The 17,359-nt window shown below is 40.6% G+C and overlaps 1 protein-coding gene across 1 annotated transcript in view; it reads right to left on the bottom strand.

The window, feature by feature from the left end:
• Positions 1-936: 936 nt before the first annotated feature.
• The window catches only part of PARP14 (poly(ADP-ribose) polymerase family member 14), a 48,429-nt gene continuing 32,006 nt past the window's right edge, over positions 937-17,359 (bottom strand). Inside the window, exons 13-17 of the mRNA XM_022567144.2 lie at positions 14,873-15,079; positions 11,342-11,941; positions 9,711-9,844; positions 4,309-4,483; positions 937-3,644 (exon numbers count right to left, since the gene is read on the bottom strand). Of these exons, the coding sequence (XP_022422852.2) occupies positions 3,355-3,644; positions 4,309-4,483; positions 9,711-9,844; positions 11,342-11,941; positions 14,873-15,079 (1,406 nt within the window). The 3' untranslated portion in view covers positions 937-3,354. The remainder of the gene's footprint in view (positions 3,645-4,308; positions 4,484-9,710; positions 9,845-11,341; positions 11,942-14,872; positions 15,080-17,359) is intronic.

The raw sequence follows: 17,359 nt of genomic DNA, 5'->3' as shown, positions 1-17,359 counted from the left end.
AGATAGAGATTATGACACGGCAAGAGATCCTGGCTATCTGCAACTGGGGAGTGTGGGAAGGAGAAAAGACAGTCAAAGGGAGAGATGGTCAGCCACCAAGTAGGGTCCCATTTCATCCTGCATTTCTCAGAAGAGCCTGCCCGAATGAGTGAACTCAATTATTAAATATTAATACTTTGACCCTCCAGGGGTTAGAGGGATTGAAGTGTTACACCTAAAGTTACAGTATCCACGTGTAAGCAGGGTGATCTATCCGGAAGGCAAAGTAGCTAGGGCCCCTGAGCTTTTAGGGTCTACAGAAATGTTTTAGTTTCTTTAAAAATAAAAAAAAAGAATATAATCTAGTTTCGATTACCTTCACGTTTATACCAATGCAGTAGCGAAGTATCATGTTTAATACTTTTCATGGAGTAAGGGGCCTACAAAGGCAAAATTGCCTGGGGCCCATGAAAGTCCTAAGCAGCTCTGGGTATCAGGGATATCAGAATCATTTGAGGGGCTTGCTGAAGATGCAGATCTGGGTACCACTCTAGAGCTATAGAATTTGCCTCCTTTGGGATGGGCCAGATTTTGCAGTCTCAGCAAGCACCTGAAGTGCTTCAAATAGCAAAGAAGTTTAAGAATCTCTGGCCCTGGAGTAGACCACCAAGACCTAACACAGGCTCAAAGTGGGCGTGTTTTAGCAGGGGCTACTTCTTGGGGTCAATCCGCCCTTCAGATTTACTGAACTAAAGCTGTACTGTGCCCTTCCTGTAATTTTCAGCTGAATGCTATTGATACTGTGAGGATCCCTTGATGCTGTCATGTTTCGTTGTGGTCTTTTATCAGCAGTGGCCTGTGTTTATCATCAAGCTCTCCTGTATTTGCCCTAAAGGATAAAGATGTTTAACCACCAAATAACATTTTCCAAGCATTTTATTCAAAAAGGAGGAAATATTTATTTTTAAAAGTTTTTATTGAAGTATAGTTGATGTATATTATGTGTTGCATGTGTGTACAACAACACAGTGATTCACAATTTGTAAAGGTTGTACTCCATTTAAATACTGGCCATGTTCCCTGTGTTGTATGACATATTTCTTTAGACTGAGGGTAACTATAACATTTACAGACTGAATCATCATACTTGGTGCAATACACCCTGATATTCAGCCTTGCCTAAGTTAACCAAACCACTGGAGAACAAGAACAAATTAGAGAGCACGTCTCTCCTTTTTTATTTCTTACATTCATTGTCAAGCCCAAGTTCAGATGCCAGTGGCTGGGAAGCTACTCCTAAGCAATAAGAAGTCTTTGCCAATCCCCTTAAAAAACAGCAACAGCAAGAAAAATGTCAGGACGTCTGTGTTTAATGAAGCAGCAGCTATGGCCCCCTCAACCTCCTTTTCTTGAAATGCAGGCATTGCTCCCTGGGGCCAAGAAAGGGTGCCTTTATCCTCCTGGTGACCCCTAGCATCCAAGTTTATCATCCGTCCTGGCTCCCCATGGGCATAGCTCTGGCCTCTTGGCCTATAGAGCTTCAAATGAAGAGACTCTACAATGAAAGCCAAAGCCAGAAGGGACAAGGCCAAGGAAATATGAGGATAATTCACAGATTGTCTGAGATATTCCTGAATCAGTAACATTAATCTAGAAGCCATGTTCTATAGTGGGAAGAGCAAGGGGCTTGATGACACAGAGACCCAGATTCAGTTGCTGGCTCTGAGGCCTGTTACCCAGGTGACTTAAGGCAAGGAAGCTTCTCGTGTTCTGAGCATCAGTTTCCTCGGCTTTAAAATGGGGGTACAATTCTTACAAGAGTGTTTGGGGGAAGAAAATAAATACTGTTATGTGAAAGCACCTCTTATAGTACCTGGTTAATGTAGGCACTCAATAAACAGTTTTAGAGTCTGAAATTTACCTGAGGAAGTTAAAAAAGAAACTTTCCATTACTATCCTATAGCTACTGAGTTAGCAAATTAGTAATATGACTGCTTAAGTCCTTTGGTTTATTTATGCACAAGGCTTTAAAATCATCAAAAGCTAGGCTGCCAAGGAAAATGTGCTATTTAATACCCTCAGATTCATTTAATCTTAACATAGTAGAAGGGGTTCATACTGAAAATATAGCAGGCATTATCCCTTTTTTCCACTGGGCAGAACTAAGACCATGAATAAAAGTTATAAAAAGGCAGATTTGGGTTCAACTTTAGAAAGGACCAATCGGAAACAGGGCTGCTGCACTGCACAACTCCATGGGATACAGCTCACCTAGTCCCCAAGCTAGACCACAGCCCCCTGGACTGTGCAGGACATGGCTGCACTACAGTCCCAGAGCCCTGACCAGAGCTGTCCCACATGTCCATAGGCTGCTTTGTGAAAAAGCTCCCTGCCATGGAATCTCATCGATTTGAGGCAAAGTGACAATAAGTCAACGGTGTTGAAGAGATGGTTCCCACTTTGGTTAGGAGTCTGACAGGGCTTCTTCATTCTTAAGTGGTTTATGAAACACTTATGCAGCATCTGTTGTACATCAGGCACAGACCTCAGCCCAGGGATAAGGAAAATTAGACACCATCCCTGCACCCAGGGAAGACAGCAGCCCCACCCACTTAGTAATACTGTGCTCCCCACAGCAGTATGGAGTCCTGACATGATACCAGCTGTCTCTCAGTGGCAGCTGAGGTTATATCACTGTGTCCTCTGCCTTTAAGATTAATGTTATTCTTATATGTGGAATCTAGAAAAATGCTACAGATGAACCTATTTTCAGGGCAGGAATAGAGATGAAGACGTAAAGAACGGACGTGTGGACGTGGAGGGGGACGTGGGGGTGGGATGAACTGGGAGATTGGGATTGACATGTATACATTACCAGTGTAAAATAGATGGCTAGTGGGTACCTGCTGTATAGCACAGGGAGCTCAGCTCAGTGCTCTGTGGTGACCTAGATGGGTGGGATGGCGGGAGAGGGGGGGAGATCCAAGAGGGAGGGGATATATGTATACACATAGCTGATTCACTTGGTTGTACAGCAGAAACGAACACGACATTGTAAAGCAACTATACCCCGATTAAAAAAAAAAGAAAGATTAATGTTATACTCTCCTTCCTGGAAATAAACACCTGTACGTCTACAGATGTGACATCCATGGTTGAGGACACACAGTTGTAACTCTAAGTTATCCAATTAAATTCTCAAATTCTCAAGATAGGTTCATTCCAGTTTTGAAAGAGAAGCTGGAGAATGTCTGATTTCAGTGACAAGGGTCCTCTGATCTTAGAAAAAGCTGTTAAGAGAAAGAAAACCTACAGCTTGCTTTACAGTTAGCTATGTATAGATGAATAATATCTTCTGCAAAGGATACCAAAATGTTAACATCTAAAAGTAATGAGGTACTCTGGGTAAGCCTGGTAGTCATAAAATACCACAAATAAATTTGGATTTTGCACACAATCTGTGACAGTGTCATATGAGTCAGTAGGATTTTGGGGGTCCTTTAGAGGAGGCACGATTAATGACTTGTTTCCAACTGTGTAGGATCCAGTGAGTACTCGCACATAATACATATGCTTCTTCCCATTTGCGTCCGGTCTGGAGTATGTATCACTGGCAGAATAATGGGCACTGACAGCGAAATAGGTTCCCTTTCCATATGCCGTAGCTGTGAAGAGAAAAACAAAACATCTTTAAGGATTTCAATTTAGTCTATAATTTGACATGTTGACCCAATATGTCAAATAATGTTAAAATAATGTTCAGTTCTCTCTAAAGCTGCTTTTAATTTTTTTTGTGTGTTTTTTCTTTTTTCATTTTTTTTGGTTATGTTGAGTCTTCGTTGCTGCGTGCAGGCTTTCTCTAGTTGAGGCGAGCGGGGGCTACTCTTCGTTGTGGTACGCGGGCTTCTCATTGCAGTGGCTTCTCTTGTTGCGGAGCATGGGCTCTAGGCACACAGGCTTCAGTAGTTGTGGCACGTGGGCTCTAGAGCGCAGGCTCAGTAGTTGTGGCGCACGGGCTTAGTTGCTCTGTGGCATGTGGGATCTTCCTGGACCAGGGCTCGAACCCGTGTCCCCTGCATTGGCAGGCGGATTCTTAACCACTGTGCCACCAGGGAAGTCCCTGGTTTTTTATTCTTAAAAATCATTCCCCCGCCCTGGAGGGCCAGTCAGTCCCTTCGGGATGAAATACAGTGAGTCTAACCTAAAACTTTGGCTGTAACATGGCCCCCAACAATGAGAGAACACAACACCATCCATACTGTCCCCAGCCAGCTTGGGTTCTCATGGCTGACACCTCATTTGAAGCAGCCAGATTACTTGCGTCCTTACCATTCTTTCCAGCATAACTGCGGTTAAAGCCTTTTCCGTTCACAAGTGTCACTGAGTTGGCATCTGTCCCATGGAAGAGCAGCTTCTCATTTATTAACTGGCCATTTTTGGCGTCCATGTTGTTTTTCTTTGTCTGGTAGTGTTTCCAGAGCTCTGGATTCTGGATCCTCTCAATCTGCAAATCAATAAGGAAAAATTTGCGTCAGTGCCAAGGGCCCTTGGCAAGATACAACAGATGAAACACGACCATTATTTCTCATAAGTATATACAAATTACAATAAACAGCAAATTCAATGCCAGATGGCAAATTTCTACATTCAGAAGTCTTTTTAGATCCAGAGTTTCACAGAAACAGGCCTTGGTAAGAACGTTAATTTAATTTTAAACATCTTTTATGTACCACATGAGAGCAGACAATGTTTAGGATCTTAAGTCCTCATTATTTGAACTTGGCTGACCAAAGCCTCTTCAACTCCTAACTGCTCCTGTTGCCATCTACCTCACTATGTCACTTTGTCTCTCTCCTCCAGTGAGAGTATTCTAATAGTGGGAGAAGCACTAGTGTCTAGGCAAGAAGGAAATTAATTAGTGAAAATTAATCTCTGGTCCAGTTGGAAGAGTGGGGCATGAATCCTGGTGGGAGGGGATCTGGTTATAGACCAAAGTGGCCATGCTCTGACCATACTCTTTGGCCTCCAGGGCTGTGGTGGAAACTCCTTGGGTCTTGGATTGCAGATCAGTTTTTACACTCCCCTAATCACCAGGTGGTGGCAGTTTCATAAGGTTGACTTGGGAAAGAGTGAAGGGTGGGTAAGGGAGGCAAGGACCCTCATGGACAGGCACAAGGTGAAGGTTCCATGTGGTCAGAATCTTCCAGTCCAGGGAACTCTCGAGTCTGACACTATTATTACCTGCCTTTATTGGGTTCTTCTTCTTTTTTTTTTTTTTTTCAGTTTTGGGTTTCCCGTTTTTAATTAAGATACAATTAATACAACTTAATACAATTAAGTTTGCAGGCTTCTCTGGTGGCACAGTGGTTAAGAATCCACCTGCCAATTCAGGGGATGTGGGTTCGAGCCCTGGTCAGGGAAGATCCCACATGCCGCATGCACCACAACTACTGAGCCTGGGCTCTAGAGCCCACGAGCCACAACTACCGAGCCCTTGTGCCACAACTACTGAAGCCTGGGCACCTAGAGCCCGTGCTCCGCAACAGGAGAAGCCACCACAATGAGAAGCCCATGCACCGCAACAAAGAGTAGCCCCCACTTGCCGCAACTAGAGAAAGCCCACGTGCAGCAACGAAGACCCAGTGCAGCCAAAAATAAATAAAGTTAATTAATTGAAAAAAAAAAGATACAGTTTGTCCTCTAGTTCCAAGTCTCAGCATTATCATGTATTTTGTTGATCCAATTTATAATCTTAAATTTTATTTTTCCTTTTACCTACAACTGAGTTTCTAATCTTCAAACTACTTCCAATTTATTTCTATTTACTTTAAATCTTATTTATTTTACTGATTTTTAAAAGCCTTAAAATTTTATTCACACCGAGTTTTGAAACCATTCTTAATTTCTTAGTCCTTTTATTCTTGTTTCTCACCCTTTTTTAGTATATATGCTGAAGTGAGCACAAACCCTTTTAAAATTTAATAACCACACAAAGAAAATTATTTCAAGTAATTTTGAACACAGTAATCTGAGTCTGTATTCCTAGTAGGATAAATTCTAAGCTTTACTTAGTAGGCTGGCTTTAGCAGCAGGCTTCTGGCTATGATAGACTACTTGTATCAGACCAAACTTCTTGCCAACAGCTACTAGAAGAGCTAGTGGGAAAAAAGTCTGTTTGAAGGCAACAAGGATTTGAGCCAAGTTCCTGGAGAGAAGGGAAGTGCAGAGTGAAACAAAGTCAGAAGATAACAGAGTAACTTCTTCAAAGTGCTTAAAGAAAATGACTACCAATTCAGAATTTTGTACCCAGCAAAAATATCCTTCAAAGAATGAGGGTGAAATAAATTTTCAGACAAACAGAGAATTCATCACTACCAGACCTGCACTAGAAGAAATACTAAAGCCAGAGGAAAATGACCCCAGATGAGGCACAGAAATACAAGAAGGACTGAAAAGTAGTGGGATGAAAGGGTAAATATGTATATAAAATTATATACATATTATATACACACACACACACATATCTGAGTCACTTTGCTGTATACCAGAAACTAACAGTATTGTAAATCAACAATAGTTCAATAAAAGTAAATAAATAAATAAAGCTTCTTTGATGCCTCACCTACAAAATATATTCTTGCAAAAAATATTCATCTGAATTTACCCAAGCCTTTCAACCTAACTCCAAGCTTACCATAAATAAAGCGGATAGAGGAATAAATTAAATGACACCATGGGCAATCAGACAAACCTAGAATCTGTAAGAAAACTGCTTGGATTCTTAAAAAATCTAGGTGAGACACAGCCAGAATGTGGAACATTCTACAATACAACTAGCTTAAACTCTTCTAAAATTTCAATATCATGAAATACAATGTTTAAAAATGCAGGAGTACTGTTCTATATCAGAAGAGATGAAGGAGACACAATGACAAAATGCAATGTGTGAGTCCAGATTGGGGGCAGGGATTGGGAGGAAGTTATAAGAAAGCTGTTTTGAGCAACGGGTGATTTGAATATTGACCTTCTATTGGATATTATTATAAAGGATAATGATATTTGTGTTATTTAAGAGAATGTTTCTATTCTTAGGATACATATGCTATAATATTTAGGAGTGTCATGATATCTGCAACTTACTTTCAATTGTTTCAGGAAAAACAGAGAGTGAGGGGAAAAAAAGCAAATGTTACAAAATTGTTGAATCTAGGTGGAAGTTCATGGGTGTTAAAAAATCTTAGTCACAAGACATGACAGTCATGAAGGATGACAGACCACCCATTTTTCATGTTAGCGCTTTTGCACTACTAGACACCTCCACAGAGGTGCCTTAAGTACAGCCTAGCTCTGCTTTTACTGATGTCATAGACTGGGATTTCACATAAGATTTTATTTGAAAAAAGGGTTCCACTACAAAAGGGTAGTGAAGTCATTTCTCTGGTGAAGGTCTGCCAACACATGGTAAGACTCCAGGGCCCAGTGCAGACATTTCTGGTCAACTGGGTGGTCCTGCTCAATTTGGACTTGACATCTCATCACAGTGTGCCAGTCAGCCACTCCCAGAGGACTGTAATTGGTATCTTTAATGAAATTGTCTCAGAACCAGACCATGAAAGAGCTGCGTACTTGAATTACATTTTCTTGGTACCACATATAATTGTTTTGCTCAACGTACAGGGATCTATCTACTTGGCAAGGTTATTTATTCTTCCAGTTTTATTAAGATATAGTTTACGTTCATATAGCACTGTATAAGTTTAAGATGTACAGCATAGTGGTTTGACTTACATATATCATGAAAAGATCATCGTAAGTCCAGTGAACATCCATCATCTCATATAGATACAAAATTAAAGGAATTTTTTCCTTGTGATGAGAACTCCCAGGATCCACTCTCCCAACAACGTTTACACATAATATAGTGTATGAAAGCACTGTTGATTGTATTTATCATGTTGTACATTACATCCCCAGTACTCATTTATCTTATAACTGCAAGTTTGTACCTTTTGCCTACCTTTCATCCAGTTCCCTCTCCCTGTACCCCGTCTCTGGTAACCACAAATCTGATCTCTTTTTCTATGAGTTTGTTTATTTTTGAAGTATAACCTACAACACTGCTAGTTCCTGTTACACAGCATAGCGATTCAATACTTCCATATATTTCAAAATGATCACCAAGATAAGCCCAGCCATGATCAGTCACCGTACAAAGATATAATTATTGACTATATTACCCACACTGCACATTTCATACCTGTGACTCAGCAATCTCTCTAACCTATTCCTCTCCTTCCTACATTGAGGGATTAAAAACAAATGGTATAAAATTTGATACTGAATTTACTGTGAGGATGATTCTGAAGATATTCTCTAGTACTTATTCACAGGAGAACTCTTTCAGGAGTCAGTCTCAGTATTGTGAAAAACTGTTGAGTCTCCTGATCAAATGCTTTGCTCTTTGATTTATGGACATTATGAATCTTATAGCTGAGTGTTTACTTCTTTACTTTGTCTACTAGGAAGATCAAGGACAAATTTGAGGGCCTCCTCTAGTAACTATCTAGGACGTCATGTTATGTATTTTTGTGAACTAACAATACCTCTGTAATTATCTTAATTTCCCTGCCCTACTTTTCTTTTTGTCCATATTTATGTTATCTGAAGGTATATCTTTGCAGTACGCTTCAAATCTTTTTTGAATTATTATGTAATAATAATAATATATGTATTATTAAGTACATGAATAAACAGAGTGGTGGCAGTACAAATAGGGAATAAGAGAAAATTTGCAAAGAAAGACAATGCAGGCCTTACTGGCAGACTTGTTATTACAGATGAAGGGAAGGTACTCAAGGATCTCTAGCTTTACTCAGAAAGTGATGGAACCAAAGACAGAAAGCAGGAAGGAAGGGGAAATGATGAGATGAGTTAGATTTTAGGGAAATTGATTTAGCAGACAGATATTCAAGTGGAGACTTTTTTAGGCCACTTGGGAACTCAAGTTCTAGAGCTTGAGTCAAAGATCCAGGTCGGTGATGTTGATTTGAGAGCTATCAACACTGAAATAATAGCTGCAGCCAAGAAGAGTAAAAACGTTCCCTGGTGAACTGCAGAGACAGAATACCAAAATATAAATCCTGTGGGTTACCTAGGATTAGGGGTTTAGAGGAAGAACAGATGCCAGTGAAAATGAAAGGAACATTAGTTAAAGAAGGAGAAGAAAGCATCAAAATAATACTGTCCTAGAAGTCAAGGGAGAAAAATAATTTCAAAAAGGAAACTTTCTAAATTAATGTTTAAAAGCAGAAGATGCCAAAATAAGGGAAATGAACAGGGAAAGGACCGCTGGATTATCAAGGAAGCAAGACTGTTGATCTGTGAATAGTGGAGCAGAAGCACATAATCCTGATCTGATTCGCTAGTTATCAACTCCAACTTTGGAGCCATATCTAGGAGTTATTATTAGCTTGCTTCACAAAGTAGACATATATCTTTATTATTCTAATATATTACAATCTAATATGATATTGTAATAACTGACACAAGAATTTCAATGTCTCAGTAATCATAGTGACATGAGTAGAATCTAGAATGTAAAAACTAATTGCCATAATATATTCTAATTCTGGGTAAAAAATGTGATAGGAAGTGAATGAAAATGTATTTATCCAGGACGATGATACCTCTATTTCCACCGTGTAGAAACTCCATGTCAGCGGAAGGCTTACCTTCTCTATGATGAAGTCTGCACAGGTCTCATTAAACTTGCTTGCCACCGTTTTGTATTCTGAATTATCAGGCTGTAGCTCAACCACACAGACTTTCTGCTGCTTCATATCACTCCAGTATAAGGGGATCTCAACTGCAAAGTAGACATTTGAAAACTCCCTCGCACCTAGAAAGGCTCATCCGCATAGTCCACATTCCTGGTATGCTTTGAAAAACTGAGTATCATTTGTGCTCTTGTTTTACAATCTCCTAATTCAAGGTGTTCAAGAAGCCCCTTATCATTCTAGAAGAATGTTTTCAAAATGTGGACCACAGATAACCCGCCTCAGAACCAACTATAACACTTGCTTAAAAAAAAACTCACAGGGCTTCCCTGGTGGCGCAGTGGTTGAGAGTCCGCCTGCCAACGCAGGGGACGCGGGTTCGTGCCCCAGTCCAGGAAGATCCCACATGCCGCGGAGCGGATGGGCCCGTGCGCCATGGCCGCTGAGCCTGCGCGTCCGGAGCCTGTGCTCCGCAACGGGGGAGGCCACAGCAGTGAGAGGCCCGTGTACCGCAAAAAAAAAAAAAAAAAAAAACCTCATAGATCTACCGAATCAAAATCTCTGAGGGTGGAACCTGGGTACCTGCATCTTAACAAGTCTGATCATGCTCAGATTTGAGAACTATTGGTGTAATGTAACTCAGCTGCATATTCTGTTCAGTCTCTAATCTGTCATAATTTAATAATTTTACATATAAATGATTTCCCTACAATGTTTTCAATAAATAGTCATTAATGTTTTGCTTACAAATGCATGGCTTTTTGCCAGAACTCACCACAACCACCAGGCCTTCCACATCTATTCTTTCATTATTCTTCACAGCATCCTTAACAGTTGGGTGGGTGGGAGGTTTTGCTACATGGCAGGTTGTGGTGGCAGCTCTGTCTCCCCGTCTGCTAAACAGAATACTGTATTTGACTTGTCATTTCCCCAGGGTTGCTCAGAGTCTGAGGAATTCGTTCACATTGATCTCTCAATGTACTGAAAGCCAATTCAGTAGTTTTCAGTGGGGGATTTATGTGGTTCAAAGGCAGGAATAGCTGACTACACAAGACAAGCATTCCCTTCTCAGGAATCTTGAAGACTGCTTCCTGATGTGTGTGTCAAAGAATCTTATCCTCGGGGCAGAGGAGCTAGTGACTTCTGGGAGAAGATCCTTCAGGCTCCCCATCCACTCTGGGTCATCAGTCACAGACACAGAGTGCCCACTCTCTGACTAGGCTGTCTTCAGTCTTTTGTTCTAGAAAGGCTTGGGCTTCTTTACAGCCCATGGCTTTCCCTTTCCTGACAGAAGCAGCCATTACCTCCCCAGCAAAACTGGCTCCGGGAAGCTTGTAAACTGTAGAGATGAGAACAAATGCAACATTTGACTATTGTTACCATTAAGATAATAATGATCAGCTGTTCGGTACACCCTGTGCTGTATTTTCGTGGCCAAAGTGTAAGCTCCTTCAGCTGAGACCAAGTTTTCTATTTTCTTCCATAAGGGTACTTGGATTTTATCTACTTGAACAACATTTTGATGTATGTACAACACACATCACAGGCATAAAGTAATGGACAACAAGCATGATAGTTTGATTCACCTTCAGATTTTGTATGGCGCTGAACAGGTAAACTCTTTCCCTTTGCATCTGTAGCAGTGTATGTTTTCAAGTCCACTGTGTAGCTCTGATGATTAATTGTAACATCAATTGTCTTTCTCTTTTGTTTCTTTGCATCCTCCAGTTGCATATTGGTAATTTTGTCAAAACTATGAAAATTTTTATCGTCCTTATATTGCCATTCCACAAAATCACTGGTACGATCTGCCAGGGATTCCTGTTCTTTGGACAATCTAACTCTCTTGATCATGTCCTCAATTGCATTTCTAACCTGTATCACATCTTTGGTAATTCCAGAAACCTCAATCAAAGGTCTTTCACGGTCCAAGGAAATGGAAATATTTAACTTCTTCTGAAGCTCATTCAATTCCCGGTATTCCTTTACATCAAAGTTTTTGATACATTCATCTTCACTGGTGTAGGGACACTGTTCCTTTTGAATGAGATCCTGTATCCAGAAGAGGACGTTTTCTACACTTTTTACATTTTCACCACACACCTGAAATATTGCTGATTCTGTTTTCTTTTCTAAAACCAAAGGAGTCTGTTTTGGGGGAGATTTACTTGAGAAGCCCAAGAATGCTAAAAAAGAAAAGAAAGGAAGATTAGCTCTTTCTTTCCTTCTTCCTTCCTCCCTCCCTCCTTCCTCTCTTCCTCTCTCTCTCTCTTTCTTTCTTTGTCACCATGCTGTACATTACAACCCTAGGACTTGTTTGTCTTATAACTGGATGCTTTTACCCTTTTGACCAACTTCACCCATTTCACCCAACTCCCACACACCCTGCACCCACCGGCAATCACCAATCTGTCCTTTGTATAAGTGCTATCATACAGTATTTGTCTTTCTCTGTCTTATTTCATTGAGCATAATGCCCTCAAGGTCCACACATGTTGTTGCATGTAGCAGGATTTCCTTCTTTTTTATGCCTGAGTAATATTCCATATACACCACATCTTCTTTATAATTCATCTTTCAATGTTTCCATGTTGTGGCTATTGAAAATAATGCTGCAGTGAACATGGATTCCAGAGAGTGATTTCATTTCCTTCAGATAAATACCCAGAAGTGGAATTGCTGGATCCTATGGTAGTTCTATTTCTAGACTTTTGAGGAACCTCCATGCTGTTTTCCACAGTAGCTGCACCAATTTACATTCCCACCAACAGTGCATGAGGGTTCCCTTTTCTCCACATCCTCACCAACACTTGTTATTTCTTGTCTTTTTTTTTTTTTTTAAATCATTTATTTTCCCCTATGTTTTCTTCTAGGAGTTTTATGGTCAGGTCTTAACATTTAAGTCTTTAATACTTTTTTTTTTGGCTGTGACATGTGGTATGTGGGATTTTAGTTCCCTGACCAGGGATCAAACCCATGCTCCCTGCAGTGGAAGCATGGAGTCTTAACCACTGGACCACAAGGGAAGTTCCTTGTCTTTTTTTTTTTTTTAATATTTTATTTATTTATTTAGTTGCACTGGGTCTTAGTTGCAGCAGGCGGGCTCCTTAGTTGCAGCTCACCTGCTCCTTAGTTGTGTGGCATGTGAGCTCTTAGCTGTGGCATGCATGTGGGATCTAGTTCCCTGACCAGGGATCGAACCTGGGCCCCCTGCATTGGGAGCATGGAGTCTTAACCACTGTGCCACCAGGGAAGTCCCTCCCTTGTCTTTTTGATAATAGCTGTTCTATCATGTGAGGTGATCACTCATTATGATTTTGATTTCCATTTCCCTGATGATTAATGATGTTGAGCACCTTTTCATGTACCTATTGGCCAGTTGTATATCTTTTTGGAAAAATGTCTATTCAGATACTCTATTTTAAAATCAAATTGTTTGGGGTTTTTTCTATTGTTGTATGAGTTCTTTATACATTTTGGATTTAACCCCTTATCAGATATACGATTTGCAAATATTTTCTCCCATTCAGTGGGTTCTCTTTTCATTTTGTTTATGATTTCCTTTGCTGTGCAGAAGATTTTCATTTTGATGTAGTCCCACTTATTCATTTTGCTTTTGTAATTTTAGTGTCAAATCTAAAAAATCATTGCTAAGACCAGTGTTGAGGAGCTTACCCATATGTTTTCTTGTAGGAGTTTTATGGTTTCAAGTCTGTTTGTTCTACCTCAGTGAGAAGTGCCACTGGAATTTTGATAGGGATAGCGTTGAATCTGTAGATTGCTTTAAGTAGTATGGATATTTTAACAATATTAATCCTTCCAATCCATGAGCATGAACTATCTTTCCATTTATTTGTATCTTCTTCAGTTTCTTTCATCAATGTTGTATATTTTCATGATACAGGTCTTTCACCTCCTTGGTTAAATTTATTCCTGGGTATTTTATTCTTTTTGATGCAATTATAAATGGGATTGTTTTCTTAATATCTCTGTGATACTTCATTAAAGATTAGCTATTTCAAGTCAGACAGAGAAAGACAAATACTGTATGACCTCACTGATATGCAGAATCTGAAAAAAAAACTCATAGAAAAAGAGATCAGATTTATGGTTACTAGGAGTAACCATAAATTACTCCTAGTAAAGCGGGGTGAGGGTGGGAGGAGATTGGAGAAAGGTGGTAAAAAGATACAAACTTCCAATTACAAGATAAATAGGTACTAGGGATGTAATGTACAGAATGATGACTGTAATATTGTGATTTATAAGAAAAAATAGGGCTTCCTTGGTGGCGCAGTGGTTGAGAGTCCGCCTTCCGATGCAGGGGACAAACCCGGGTTTGTGCCCCGGTCTGGGAAGATCCCACATGCCGCGGAGCGGCCGGACCAGTGAGGCATGGCTGCTGAGCCTGCGCGTCCAGAGCCTGTGCTCCACAACGGGAGAGGCCACAACAGTGAGAGGCCCGTATACCGCAAAAAAAAAAAAAAAAAAAAAAAAAAAAAATATATATATATATATATATATATATATATATATATATGAAAAAATATATTTGGTCAGAATGACCAAATATTTTTCCCATATATACAGTATTTGGCTTGTGCTTGGTATCTGAAGCGGAAGGCAGTCTTGTGGCACTGAGCCCTTTACCTGTGGAATCTGATTCCATCTCTGGATAGATGATGTCAGAATTGAGTTGAATCCTCAGACACCCTGCTGGCATCTGAGAATTGCTTATAGGCACAGGGAAGCCTCCATACACATTGGAACTGGGTCCAGAAACCTTCTTTAATGACTGTAGTTAACACTACTATATGATAGATATGAAAGTTGTTAAGAGAGTTCTTGTCACAAGGAAACAATTCTTTTCTTTTTTTACTTTCTCTTTTTATTGTATCTGTGTGAGATGATGGATGCTAACTAAACTTATTGTGGTATTCATTTCACAATATATGTAAGTCAAACCATTATGCTGTATACCTCAAACTTATACAGGGATGTATGTCAACTCTATCTCCATAAAGCTGGAAAAAAGCTAATAAACTACCAGAAAAATAGCTATTTCTCATGTGACATCAATATTAGGAACATGTATTTCATAAAAATGAACAACTCACATGTCATTTTAGACATCATAGACTGCTGGGGAGAAGCCTGAGATCCTTCTCTTTTTTTCATGATGGCATAAAACACATCCAGTACTTGAGGCAGAAAGATAACAACTTTAACTTTTTTCATAGACTGGACCAATCCTTTCTGAATAAAGTCTTCAATGGCATCAATTATGGCTGCTGCAACCTTATCTGGGTCTTGGTTGGCACTTCCTAGAAAGGCAAATAATAAAAATGATTGGGAAAAAAAAAGATCCAACTGGATTTGAAAAAGAAGACCCAACTGGAGAAGGCTGAGGAATAAATTAGGGATTCTGATTCTCAGAATAAATTCCCACTCCTCGACTCTTTCATCACCATGGACTTTTCTAAAATGCATCAGCAGACACCCTTGAAGTCCTAGATGTAACGGGGAGTTTTCGTTCCAGGATGTCAGGAACAGCCCAACAATGAACAAAGGGCCCAGAAACATAACTTGGTGTCTGATATCTTATTTGCTCTATTCAGCTGATCCCAGCTCACTATGTTCCTCTGTGTTACAGAGCACAGTTAACCTTTCTTGGCTCACTGGTGTCCTCAAAAGATCCACAAAAAGCAAAAGATGCTAATGTATGTTGAAATATCATGCTCTTTAAAGAGAACAGGTCTTCCCTGGTGGTACAGTTGGTTAAGAATCTGCCTGCCAATGCAGGGGACACAGGTTCGAGCCCTGGTCCAGGAAGATCCCACATGCTGTGGAGCAACTAAGCATATGTGCCACAACTACTGAGCCTGTGCTCTAGAGCTCGCATGCCACAACTACTGAAGCCCGTGCCCTAGAGCCCGTGCTCTGTAACAAGAGAAGCCACCGCAATGAGAAGCCTACGCACTGCAACAAAGAGTAGCCCCCACTTGCCGCAACTAGAGAAAGCCCATACACAGCAACGACGACCCAACGCAGGCAAAAAGTAAATAAATAAGAGCTAATTATCAATAAATTAATTAATTTAAAAAATAAAGAGAACAGCATTATTTTTTGTTCAGTCATTTCTTGACTATTACGTATATATCCTTATTCTCTCAGATGTCTTTGGGGACCTGATTTAAACTGAGCTCATTTCGTAAGACACCTAGAGCCATAAGCTATTTGTTATAATCTATAATTCTTTGCATACAAGTTATCCATGAGCCTCCAAAAGTTTTTTGTCCCACGGTCACTGTGATTTTAGCTGACCTGCAGGGTTCAAGGTTGCCACCTGAGCAAGGTCTTTTCCTATTTTAAGCATGCTCCACATCTTGTTTCTCAAGCCTCCTGGCTAGGTAAGATCATGAAAAGTTCCTTGAAAAGGCTCACGAAAAGCCATGGAAGCAGTTCCATATGAATAGCAGCTGTCACATTGCGGGGTGGGGAGTGGGCAATGTGAAAGTCCTCTGGCCAACTTGGTGTGATAGACGAAGGGCCTACTTGGGTTATCCCTGTTGACAGTGCCCGCTATTACTGCAGAAAGGAGAGCAGACCTCTTTGGCTTGGCTATGGAGACAACTGTAGGAATGTAGACAATCCCCATATAAAACTAACCTAGAAGGTTTGTGCAGGTTTTTTTTTTTTATTAGATGATCAGGGAAAGAGGGAGATTCTCCATTGCAATGCTGTAGTTATTCCATGCTATCTGGAAGAATTTAAATGGGAATGTTCAGATATATTCATTCACTCTCAATCATCTAAGCACTTGGGACACAGAGGATGTGATATGGGGGGATGAACAGGTGTTCAACAGGTGAAGTATGGACACCTGAGGGAAAGGCTACACCAGACAGAACTGTGTAAGAAGTGTGATATGTTGAATCTGGCGTGTTCAGGGGAACAGGTTTGTTTTTGAGAAAGATAAATGGGGGAGGTAGGGGGGTAGGTGGAGGAGGCACTGGAGCAGGGAGCCAGGTCTAAACAGGAGAATTTAAATAAAGGTTTAGGCAGAAGACAAGAGCTGAACAAACAGACGAGGCCAGAATGAAGAGCTGGCTGTAGGGATTGAGGAGATATTTAGAAAGTAAAGTCAGCAGGACGAAGTGGCCAACTGGCTTTATACTTGCCCCTTTGTTCCCCGTCTTTTGCCACCCACAACCTTCACGTGTATTTCATAAGTCCTGTTGCACTGCAGTTGTTTGTTGACATGCCTGTGTCTCACAGAAGGCCAGGTGCCCCTTGTGGACACCAGGTGCCCCTTTTCTTATTCATCTTTCTATCCCCGCTGCCTCAGCTCAGTGCCCGGCACATAGCAGACACTCAGTAAATATTTAATCAAACTAATTAATAAACTAATGCACATAGGAGTGATGAAGAAGGTAGAGTCAAGGATTGTAGATAGAAAGTGATGTTTTTAACATGCTCAGGGATATAAGAGGAAGGGCAGGTGTGGGGGAGAAGACAATGAACTGGAGTTTGGAGTTTGCTTTGAGCTTGGGGTACTTGCAGGTACCAGTGAGCACCCATTCTCTCCCCTCAAGCCTGTGAGG

This window comes from Delphinapterus leucas, chromosome 4, assembly GCF_059928025.1.
Source record: "Delphinapterus leucas isolate spDelLeu-1000000601 "Yukka" chromosome 4, BTC_Dleu_Yukka2, whole genome shotgun sequence".
Classification (NCBI taxonomy): domain Eukaryota; kingdom Metazoa; phylum Chordata; class Mammalia; order Artiodactyla; family Monodontidae; genus Delphinapterus; species Delphinapterus leucas.
Note: the sequence above shows the minus strand (reverse complement) of the source record. Positions and strands in the feature narration are given on the sequence as shown.